At 48.9% G+C, this 12219-nt stretch overlaps 1 protein-coding gene across 4 annotated transcripts in view; it reads right to left on the bottom strand.

Annotated features, from left to right (window-relative positions):
- The window catches only part of FAM149B1 (family with sequence similarity 149 member B1), a 102594-nt gene that overhangs the window by 43458 nt on the left and 46917 nt on the right, over positions 1-12219 (bottom strand). For all 4 annotated transcript variants that reach the window (XR_012754230.1, XM_075348949.1, XM_075348948.1 and 1 more), the window contains exons 10-11: positions 10428-10540; positions 1029-1247 (exon numbers count right to left, since the gene is read on the bottom strand). Coding sequence is in view for 3 of the 4 variants with exons in the window: in XM_075348949.1 (XP_075205064.1) it covers positions 1029-1247; positions 10428-10540 (332 nt within the window). In the remaining variant the exon portion in view is untranslated. The remainder of the gene's footprint in view (positions 1-1028; positions 1248-10427; positions 10541-12219) is intronic.

The following is a 12219-nucleotide window of genomic DNA, read 5'->3' as shown; positions in this document are numbered from 1 at the left end:
GTGATTGCCCCTTGTCAGTGCAAAGTATGAGATCTCATCTGGCTGTATGGGCATCTAATAAAGTGATGATAATATATAAATCAAAAAATGTCATCATTGTGGGCCTGACCCATTGCACTGCCACTGATCCCAAGAATGAAGGGGACGCACTGCAGATTCAGAGTTTCAACCTCTTTACAGTCTTTCCCTATAAACGGTACCTTGTGAGTCCCAGTCGTGAGAGTAGTGCTGGCTGCAGGCTACAACATAGAGAAGGGGCTGCAGCACAGAATCAGAGCTGGGGACCTTCATTCTCTGGTACATATAGGGGCACTATAGGTTGATGGCAAAACCCATAAGAGAAAAGAAATGTCTTACTATGTCAGAAAATCAGAGCGCTGAAGAATTTTTCACCTATTTAAAAGAGAATCTGTCACCAGGTTTTTGCTTTCCCATCTAAGAGCAGCATAATGTAGATACAGAGACCCTGATTCCAGACATGTGTCAGTTACTAAGCTGTTTGCTGTCATTTTGATAAAATCAATGTTTTCTTTGCTGCAGATCTAGCAGTTATACAGAACTCATGAATGTGCTGTATTACCTGGCAGCACACCAAGTAGTCCTTAAATGATAATCTAAAGCTGATTAAACAGTGATTTTTTTATCAAAACTTTGTGGTAAGTGACATCGCTGAAATCAGGATCTCTATACCTATGTTATGCTGCTCTCAGATAAGGTGTTAAAAATTTGGTGACAGATTCCCTTTAAATTAGGGGTATTAGCTGCTAATTCATAGCTATCCAAGATCACCATACTGGACACCATTATACCATCATTATCCCAGAACACCAAAGATTGTGGGTGATACCCCTGGTCATACTGCAGAGCTCAGGGGGTTTTCATTTGAATCCCTGATAAACAGGATTCACACAGGACACCTGACAGAGACATAGACTATCTACACAAACATGCCTCTGTGCTTTTTTCTGACATTATTATTTTTTCAGATGGGCAAAAATAACATAGTACTGTATATGTATCAGACTTACAGCCGTGTTCCTCTGATGACTTCCTCCATCTTTGGTGTCCCTGACCTTGAAGGATTATTATTAATGGGGTGAAGTGTGCGAGGAGGGTTACGTCTTCTAGCAGAAGGGACGTTGTGAGACAGTGATGAGGAGCTGTGCTCCAGAGAGCGGCCCGGCCTCGGTTTCCCGGAGATCAGTGCAGCAGACGTCGGTCTAATGGGGGATCTCTCATCCGAATCCCTACAAGAAAGTAAAGAGACTTTTTAATTAAACTTACAGAAGACCCGCCACGTGCCTTTAATGTTTACTTTATCTGTTTTAATAGTTCTCTTCTCCTGAATCTGGCATTTTTTGTGACTTAAAAAGGCGTCCTCACACAAGAGTAGGAGGATCACACCCACTTGGCTAGTATCAAGGAATTGATAGAAGGGAGTTATATGTATATTATATGTTCAAGTTTTTCCTTTATTGTTAAAAGCAGCCATATTCCTAAAAGTTGTACTTTCTTCTGCCAGTGTATACCCGATACTACAAGCAAGTTTACAAATAGGGGGTCCAACTTATGAAAATGCATAATGGTGGGCACTGTTTAACCCCTTCAGCCCCGGGGCACTTTCCGTTTTTGCGTTTTTGTTTTTTGCTCCCCTTCTTCCGAGAGCCGTAACTTTTTTATTTTTCCGTCAATCTTGCCATATGAGGGCTTGTTTTTTGCAGGACAAGTTGTACTTTTAAATGAAACCATACGTTTTACCATATGGTATACTGGAAAACAGAAAAAAAATTCCAAATGCAGAAAAATTGCAAAGAAGGGAATTTTGTTACTTACCGTAAATTCCTTTTCTTCTAGCTCCTATTGGGAGACCCAGACGATTGGGTGTATAGCTACTGCCTCCGGAGGCCACACAAAGCATTACACTAAAAAGTGTAAGGCCCCTCCCCTTCTGGCTATACACCCCCAGTGGGATCACTGGCTCACCAGTTTTAGTGCAAAAGCAAGAAGGAGGAAAGCCAATAACTTGGTTAAACAAATTCACTCCGAGTAACATCGGAGAACTGAAAAACCGTTCAACATGAACAACATGTGTACCCGAAAAAACCCAAAAATCCCGAAGGACAACAGGGCGGGTGCTGGGTCTCCCAATAGGAGCTAGAAGAAAAGGAATTTACGGTAAGTAACAAAATTCCCTTCTTCTTCGGCGCTCCATTGGGAGACCCAGACGATTGGGACGTCCAAAAGCTGTCCCTGGGTGGGTAAAGAAATACCTCATGTTAGAGCTGCGAAGACAGCCCTCCCCTACAGGGAGGCAACTGCCGCCTGCAGGACTCTTCTACCTAGGCTGGCGTCCGCCGAAGCATAGGTATGCACCTGATAATGTTTGGTGAAAGTGTGCAGACTCGACCAGGTAGCTGCCTGGCACACCTGTTGAGCCGTAGCCTGGTGTCGCACTGCCCAGGACGCACCCACGGCTCTGGTAGAATGGGCCTTCAGCCCTGATGGAACCGGAAGCCCAGCAGAACGGTAGGCTTCAAGAATTGGTTCTTTGATCCATCGAGCCAGGGTGGCCTTAGAAGCCTGCGACCCTTTGCGCTTACCAGCGACAAGGACAAAAAGTGCATCCGAACGGCGCAGGGGCGCCGTGCGGGAAATGTAGATTCTGAGTGCTCTCACCAGATCTAACAAATGTAAATCCTTCTCATACCGATGAACTGCATGAGGACAAAACTAAGGCAAAGAGATATCCTGATTAAGATGAAAAGAGGATACCACCTGCGGGAGAAACTCCTGAATGGGGCGCAGCACTACCTTGTCCTGGTGGAAGACCAGGAAGGGAGCATTGGAAGACAGCGCTGCTAGCTCAGACACTCTCCGAAGAGATGTGATCGCTACCAGAAAAGCCACTTTCTGTGATAGTCTAGAAAGTGAAACCTCCCTCAGAGGCTCGAAGGGCGGCTTCTGGAGGGCAACTAGTACCCTGTTCAGATCCCATGGATCTAACGGCCGCTTGTACGGGGGTACGATATGGCAAACCCCCTGTAGGAACGTGCGCACCTTAGGAAGGCGTGCCAAACGCCTCTGAAAAAAGACGGATAGCGCCGAGACCTGACCTTTAAGGGAGCCGAGCGACAAACCTTTTTCTAACCCAGATTGCAGGAAAGAAAGAAAGGTAGACAATGCAAATGGCCAGGGAGACACTCCCTGAGCAGAGCACCAGGATAAGAATATCCTCCACGTTCTGTGGTAGATCTTAGCGGACGTGGGCTTCCTAGCCTGTCTCATGGTGGCAACGACCCCTTGGGATAATCCTGAAGACCCTAGGATCCAGGACTCAATGGCCACACAGTCAGGTTCAGGGCCGCAGAATTCCGATGGAAAAACGGCCCTTGGGACAGTAAGTCTGGTCGGTCTGGTAGTGCCCACGGTTGGCCGACCGTGAGATACCACAGATCCGGATACCACGCCCTCCTTGGCCAGTCTGGGGCGACGAGTATGACGCGGCTGCAGTCGGATCTGATCTTGCGTAGCACTCTGGGCAAGAGTGCCAGAGGTGGAAAAACATAAGGGGAGCCGGAACTGCGACCAATCTTGCACTAAGGCGTCTGCCGCCAGAGCTCTGTGATCGCGGGACCGTGCTATGAAGGTTGGGACCTTGTTGTTGTGCCTGGACGCCATTAGGTCGACGTCCGGCCTTCCCCAGCGGCTACAGATTTCCTGAAACACGTCCGGGTGAAGGGACCATTCTCCTGCGTCCATGCCCTGGCGACTGAGGAAGTCTGCTTCCCAATTTTCTACGCCGGGGATGTGAACTGCGGATACGGTGGAGGCCGTGGCTTCCACCCACATCATAATCCGCCGGACTTCCTGGAAGGCTTGCCGACTGCGTGTCCCCCTTGGTGGTTGATGTATGCCACCGCTGTGGAGTTGTCCGATTGAATTCGGATCTGCTTTCCTTCCAGCCACTGCTGGAAGGCTAGTAGGGCAAGATACACTGCTCTGATTTCCAGAACATTGATCTGAAGGGTGGACTCTTGCTGAGTCCACGTACCCTGAGCCCTGTGGTGGAGAAAAACTGCTCCCCACCCTGACAGACTCGCGTCTGTCGTGACTACCGCCCAAGACGGTGGTAGGAAGGATCTTCCCTGTGATAATGAGGTGGGAAGAAGCCACCATTGCAGAGAGTCCTTGGCCGTCTGTGAAAGGGATACTTTCCTGTTCAGGGATGTTGACTTCCCGTCCCATTGGCGGAGAATGTCCCAATAAAGAGGACGCAGATGAAACTGCGCAAACGGAACCGCCTCCATTGCCGCCACCATCTTCCCGAGGAAGTGCATGAGGCGTCTTAAGGAGTGCGACTGACCGTGACGGAGAGTCTGCACCCCGGTCTGTAGTGACCGCTGCTTGTCCAGCGGAAGCTTCACTAGCGCTGAGAGGGTATGAAACTCCATGCCAAGATACGTTAGTGATTGGGTCGGTGACAGGTTTGACTTTGAGAAGTTGATGATCCACCCGAACGTCTGGAGAGTCTCCAGCGCAACATTCAGGCTGAGTTGGCATGCCTCTTGAGAGGGTGCCTTGACAAGTAGATCGTCCAAGTAAGGGATCACAGAGTGTCCCTGTGAGTGCAAGACTGCTACCACTGCCGCCATGACCTTGGTGAACACCCGTGGGGCTGTCGCCAGACCAAATGGCAGAGCTACGAACTGGAGATGTTCGTCTCCTATCACAAAACGTAGAAAAAACGTTGGTGCTCTGTAGCAATCGGCACGTGGAGATAAGCATCTTTGATGTCTATTTGAGACATTGAGGCAATGACGGAGCGGAGGGTTTCATCCGGAACCGCCTGGCCTCCACGTGCTTGTTGAGCAGTTTTGGGTCCAGAACGGAACGGAAAGAGCCGTCCTTTTTTGGCACCACAACCAGATTGGAGGAAAACCGTGTCTTGTTCCTGAAGAGGAACAGGGATTACCACTCCTTCTGCCTGCAGAAGAGCATCGGCTCGGTGGGGAGGTGGGGACGTTCTGAAGAATCGAGTCGGAGGACGAGAACAGAACTCTGTCCTGTGCACGTGGGCACAATGTCCCTCACCCACCGGTCTGTGACCTGTGGCAGCTAAATGTCGCCAAAGGCGAGCGAGTCTGCCATCAACCGCGGATGCGGAGAGATGAGAGAGCTGAGAGTCATGAGGAGACCGCCTTGGTAGCGGTTCCTCCGGCTGCCTTCCTTGGGCGTGATTGAGCCCCCGGAAGCTGAGCCCCTCTGAGGCTTTTCAGCTCTTTTGGACGAGGACAAATGGGACCTGCCCGAGCTTGGGAAGGGCCGAAACCTCGACTGTCCTTCCAGGACAGCATTAATAGGGTAAGTCGCAATGCAGACATTGCGAGGTTACGGACGCCCCTGCGGCACAAATGGACATATGCTCAAGACCAGCTGTGCAAGAACAGCTGAAAAGCTTAGGGTGCCCATACGGCTGTAAATACCGGAGCAACCGACACGCCGATAGCCTCATAGACAGATTTCAACCAGAGTCCATCTGTCTAGCATCTTCAAGTGAAGTCCCATCTCCACTGGAACTATGCTCTAGCCGCAAGCCTGGAGATTGGAGAATCCAGCTTTGGACCCTGGGTCCCGCGCTTGACCACGTCAGGGGGAAAAGGATAACGTGTATCCTTAATACGTTTGGAGAAAACGCTTATCTGGTAAGCGTGGTGTTCCTGGACTGCTTCTCTGAAGTCAGCGTGGCCAGAAAAATACTCAATAAACGTTTGAGCTACTGAAATGGGACTTCTCCTGCTGTGAAGCTGACTCCTCCGCTGGGGGAGCTGAGGGAGAAAGATCCAACATTCCATTGATGGACGCTATAGGATCATTCCTTATGGCGTCACCATCCGGTGATCCGGATTGAGAGCGGTGTCAGGATCAAAGTCCTGATGAGCTACGTCTGCCTCATCATACAGAGAGCCTCCTGGGACCCCCCCGGAGCACCGATTTTATTCCAAATGAGGGTGGCCAGGGAGCAATGATCCAGATTGCCCATGGCCTGTCCGGACTGCAAGTCTCTATCCCATTGCAACTCCATCCCTGTCCTTGGGCAGGGTTGACAGGTGGTTCCTTTGGCCACGTCTAATAGAGACCCCGGCTGACCAAGTGCTACAGGGGAGCATTGCACACAATGGGGTTCAGTGCCGTGGAACAGTATCACATGCAGTAAAAAGAGCATCGAAAGCCTGTGTTGCATATATGCTGCTGCCGGCTAGCCATCTAGGATATAGAGCCAAGAGTGGCGACCGTACAGTGCAATGTATAGCATACAAGCATAAAGTACAAATGAACACCGCAGCACATGCAATACAAGCAGCATAGAAAGCCTGTGCCTTGGCACCCCTGCTTTTCTGCTGCTGTAGACTAGCCATCTAGGGGAATATAGCCCAGAATAGCGACCATATAGTGCAATGTATAGCACACAAGCATAAGTACAAATGAACACTGCAACCCCTGCAATACAAGCAGCATAGAAAAGAACCTGTGCCTCAGCACCCTTGGTTTTCTGCTGCTGTAGTCTAGTCATTCTAGGCGAAAATAGCCCAGACTAGCGACCGTACAGTGCAGTGTATAGCATACAAGCATAAATACACATGAACACTTCAGTACATGCAATACAAGCAGCATGGAAAGCCTGTGCCTTAGCACCCCTGCTTTCCTGCTGCTGATGTGTCGCCATCTAAGAGGGCATATAGCCAAAAATAGCGACCTATGCAGTGTAAGCATAAAATACAAATGGACAACTGCGGTATTTAGAGGGGTCAGCACTTCAGGTGCCGCTTACCGCCCGCCTATAAGCGGGTGTGTGGTCGCCCTAGTCCTGTGCCTGGTTGCCCAGAGTCCGCTCTCTCAGCTCGGACTGCAGGAATGGCTGCCGGCGTCTTCTCCAGCTCGTGTGTGTAGGGGCGGGCCGTGGGCGTGCCCCCAAGTCAGAGCGGGAAACCGGCGTCCCACAGTGTCCAGTGAGAGGGCTGGAGCATGTAAATAAGGCTCCAGCCCTCGGCGCTGCTGATTGTACAGCGTCTCTCCCCTACCCTGATTGACAGGGTGGGGGCGGGAACGAAGCGGAGCTAGGCCGCAAAAGCCGGGGACTGGATTTATAAGCGCCGCCGCCGTAAAAGCGCGGTCGGCGCTCAGTCCCCGGCGCACTACAAGTCCCAGCCGCGCCGCCGCTCCCGGAGCGTCCGGCGCGGTAGTTCCCCATACATAAAGTCACTCAGCAGGCTGCAGTGACTGTAACCCTTTACTGTCCCCGGCGCACTAGCACACCCAGCAAGTCTGGAGTGTGCTGTGCCTGTGTGTACGGGGACACAGAGTACCTGAATGGTGCAGGGCCATGTCCCTGAACGGTACCCAGCTCCGTATCCAGCAGGTTCAATGGGTCTGTGGATGGAGCCCGGCCTCAGGGCTTTGGGGCCGGTAAGATCCCACTTCCTCAGAGCCCCTCAGGGGGATGTGGAAGGAAAACAGCATGTGGGCTCCAGCCGCCGTACCAGCAATAGGTACCTCAACCTTACAAACCACCAGCGGGGTGAGAAGGGAGCATGCTGGGGGCCCTATATGGGCCCTCTTTTCTTCCATCCGATATAGTCAGCAGCTACTGCTGACTAAACAGTGGAGCTATGCGTGGATGTCTGACCTCCTTCGCACAAAGCAGAAAACTGGTGAGCCAGTGATCCCACTGGGGGTGTATAGCCAGAAGGGGAGGGGCCTTACACTTTTTAGTGTAATGCTTTGTGTGGCCTCCGGAGGCAGTAGCTATACACCCAATCGTCTGGGTCTCCCAATGGAGCGCCGAAGAAAAACGTGTGATGGCACAATAGTTTTTGGGATGTTTTATTCACGGTGTTCACTATATGGTACAACTGATGCGTGGGTGTGATGCACGAGTTTGTAGACACCAAACATGTATAGGTTTACTTGTATCTAAGGGGTTAAAAAAAAATCACAAGTTTGTCCAATAAAAGGGGCGTACGTTTTGCGCCATTTTCCGAAACACGTAGCGTTCTTATTTTTTGGGATCTATGGCTCAGTGACGGCTTATTTTTTGCGTCTCGAGCTAACGTTTCTAATGGTACCATTTTTGTGCAGATGCTACGTTTTGATCACCTATTATTGCATTTTGCGTAAAACTTGCAGCGACCAAAAAACGTAATTTTGGCGTTTGGAATTTTTTTGCCACTACGCCGTTTACCAATCAGATTAATTCATTTTATATTTTGATAGATCGAGCATTTCTGAACGCGGCGATACCAAATATGTGTATATTTATTTATTTTTTAACCCTTTAATTTTCAATGGGGGGAAAGGAGGGTGATTTGAACTTTTAGGTTTTTTGTTTTTTTTTATTTTTTAAAACTTTTTTTTTACTTTTTTTTTATTTTACTAGTCCTCCTAGGGGGCTATAGCGATCAGCAATCCGATCACTATTATCTAACTGCTGGTCACAGCTATACAGCTGTAAACAGCAGATACAGTCACTTTCTTTTTCCCTCTGTTCTGTGCCGAGGGAAAACGAAAGTGAAACATCATAGCTGCAGGCGTCATCACATGACCCTGTGCTACGATGGCAACCACCGACAGTCACGTGATCATGCACGTGACTTCCGGTGGGGGCGGCGGTAAGTAAAAACATGGCCGCGCGCATTTAGATCTTGCTGCCAGACTTTGGCAGCAAGATTTAAGGGGTTAATGGCCGCGGGTGGAAGCGATTCCACCCGCGGCTAGGAGGCACACATGTCAGCTGTTGAAAACAGCTGATATGTGTGCCGACCGCCTCCGCAGGGGGCGGGGCTTGACGGGACACGCTCCATGACGGATATATCCGCCCATGGTCGTGAAGGGGTTAAGAGACTCTTCAAAGGATGACTAGGAACTCAATATATTATTGTAGGGGAACTGCCAGATTTATTTTACAGAAAAAGCCAATATAGCAGCACTTTTATTGGGTTTTGAGCCAGAAGGAGTGCATTGTGAGTGAAACAGCGGTCACTTGTATTCATTTTTCCTCTGATCATGTTGTCCCCAACCCAACTACAGAGTATCCAGGTGGGAGTGCCGCTAATTTTGTCTGCTTACTTTACTTTTTGTTTAGTTGAGCACCACCGAGACTGGCTTTTCTCTTGATTAATATACAGATTCATTATCTATAAATGGTTGCCTCCCAAATTGCAATGCTTTATTAACTGATTAGCAGTGCAGTAATTATACTCGCTCACATTAACAAAAAAAAAAAATGGTACTTACCTCCAGACACAGTGATACTCTGCAGGTAAATTCCATTATTATACAAGTGCAGCAGTCTAATTGTAAGTGCAGCTAAAGGAAACAAATAGTTAGGTTCTCCCTGCAGCTGCTGGGTTTCCGGCTATCAGGGCATTGTCTCTGTGACGGATATCCTGCATCAGCAGGTTGTCAGTTATTGAGGAGAGGCAGCCATTACACCAAATTCACGGTGTAGTGATGTCTGATTGTTCTCTACCGGTTTTTGCCGACAGGTTTGTCACTTTGTGACCCTGTGTTTCCCCATGTGTTTTTCATGGTTTTACTGGATTTAATACATTTTCATAGTTTTAATCAACTATCTCCTCATACGCGATGCTGGATTTTTTTCTCATTTGATTGTGCCTTCCCGCCCAGACCAGGGCGTTCCGTGCATCGGTAGTGGATCCTGGAGTGAAGAGGGGTGAGTTGAATCTACCTTTTCTTGATGTTAAAGGGTTGTCCACTACTTTGATACTGATGGATTTAGGATAAGTTATCAATATAAGATTAGTGGGAGGATGGCACTTAAAACCCCCCAGATCAGCAGTTATTAGCTCTGGTGGAGGCCAGATACAAACAGTGTATGAGGAATACCACAGCTCCGTCAGGATTAATTACATAGCTGTGGCATTTCAGAGAAAACAGAGATTGAAAAGCCGGATGGGGACAATAGGAGGAGATCTGAGTAGTGCCACACGACATCCGTCCATCTTCTCCTCACTCAGCTCCAGATGATTAACAGATTTCCCATTATGTACATATGCAGGAAGGTCTGTCAATCAACTGGAGCCAGGCGGGGTGAAGAGAGAAGGCAGTAACGCTGGACTAGTCAGTTCTTTCCATTTAGTTTTCGGGCGGCTTTTCAATCCATGTTTTCTCTGAAACGCCCAGCAGCGTATCAGAGCAAAACATATGTGATTGCAATCGCACAGCCAGGCAATGATTCATTCTGTCCGTGGTTCGGGCAGCATGACTCTAATGGAAGGTTCACTAGAAAGATTTCCTTGACAGTTGATAACGTCTTTCCAGAAGGTCTGTAGATCAGACCTGAGCACTGGGCTAAATCAGAGCGAGTAGGTCCCCTCTGATGAAGGCTTACACCATCATGCCATACTCACAGAACTTTCTCCATCAGATGTATATTCCTCTGCTGTAATGGTATTCCATGAATCATCATTAAATCATTTAGGTTCCGTTGATGAATGACACTTCCCACTTGAGAACGATTCGCCTGCAAACAGATCCAAATAATATTTTAGCCTTAGACTAAAGGGGGCTATATTATTTGTGCAGGTTATACTATTGCTAGATTGACCACTTAAAGCAAAACAACATACATGTACATCAGCACTGATGTTACTGTGCGCGGAGGGGGCTCAGGAACTCTCTCCATACGTGGTAGAAGCTGGCTGTGTTACATAGCTCTTACATGTCTCTAACAATAGCAGCCAGAGCTCCAATTGCTGCCGTTAACCATTTATATGCTGCTGTCAATATGCGCACGCATTGGCTACATTGATGCTCCGCAATGCTGCAGGCACCAGTTGCTGCTCTCTTGTTACTCCTGTAAATCCTAGCCACAGGCTAAGCTTCATGGAAGACAGATTTACACAATGTACTGCAATAATGTTATAGAGTATAAGTGATCAGATGATTGAAGGTTCAAGCTCTCTAAGAGGGCTGTAAAAAAACACAAGTCTCAACAAAAGAAGGGAATTTTGTTTACTTACCGTAAATTCCTTTTCTTCTAGCTCCAATTGGGAGACCCAGACAATTGGGTGTATAGCTACTGCCTCCGGAGGCCGCACAAAGTACTACACTTAAAAGTGTAAGGCCCCTCCCCTTCTGGCTATACACCACCCCGTGGGAGCACGGGTCCCTCAGTTTTAGTGCAAAAGCAAGAAGGAGGAAAGCCAATAACTGTTTCAAAAACAAATTCAATCCGATAGACAATATCGGAGAACAGAACTGATCAACATGAACAACATGTGCACCCGAAAAACAAATACCCTAAGAAAAACAGGGCGGGTGCTGGGTCTCCCAATTGGAGCTAGAAGAAAAGGAATTTACGGTAAGTAAACAAAATTCCCTTCTTCTTTTTCGCTCCTAATTGGGAGACCCAGACAATTGGGACGTCCAAAAGCAGTCCCTGGGTGGGTAAAAGAATACCTCGTGATAGGGCTGTCAAGCAGCCCTTTCTTACAGGTGGGCCACCGCCGCCTGAAGGACTTGTCTACCTAGGCTGGCATCCGCCGAAGCGTAGGTATGCACCTGATAATGCTTGATAAAAGTGTGCAGACTCGACCAGGTAGCCGCCTGGCACACCTGCTGAGCCGTAGCCTGATGCCGTAATGCCCAGGACGCACCCACGGCTCTGGTAGAATGGGCCTTCAGTCCAGATGGAATCGGAAGCCCAGCAGAACGGTAGGTGTGAAGAATTGGTTCCTTGATCCACCGCGCAAGGGTGGATTTGGAAGCTTGCGACCCTTTATGCTGACCAGCGACCAGGATAAAGAGTGCATCCGAACGGCGCATAGGTGCCGTGCGGGAAATGTAGATCCTGAGTGCTCTCACCAGGAACGTGCGTAACCTAGGAAGTCGCGCTAGGCGTTTCTGAAAAAATACGGATAGCGCGGAAACTTGACCTTTAAGGGAGCTAAGCGACAAACCTTTTTCCAACCCAGACTGCAGGAAGGAAAGAAAAATAGGCAATGCAAATGGCCAGGGAGAAACTCCCTGGGCAGAGCACCAAGATAGGAATATCTTCCACGTCCTGTGGTAGATCTTGGCGGTGGATGGTTTCCTCGCCAGTCTCATGGTGGCAACAACTTCATGAGATAAACCTGAGGTCCCTAGGATCCAGGACTCAATGGCCACACTGTCAGGTTCAGGGCCGCAGAATTCAGATGG

The sequence above is a fragment of the Anomaloglossus baeobatrachus genome, chromosome 5, assembly GCF_048569485.1.
Source record: "Anomaloglossus baeobatrachus isolate aAnoBae1 chromosome 5, aAnoBae1.hap1, whole genome shotgun sequence".
Classification (NCBI taxonomy): Eukaryota; Metazoa; Chordata; class Amphibia; order Anura; family Aromobatidae; genus Anomaloglossus; species Anomaloglossus baeobatrachus.
Note: the sequence above shows the minus strand (reverse complement) of the source record. Positions and strands in the feature narration are given on the sequence as shown.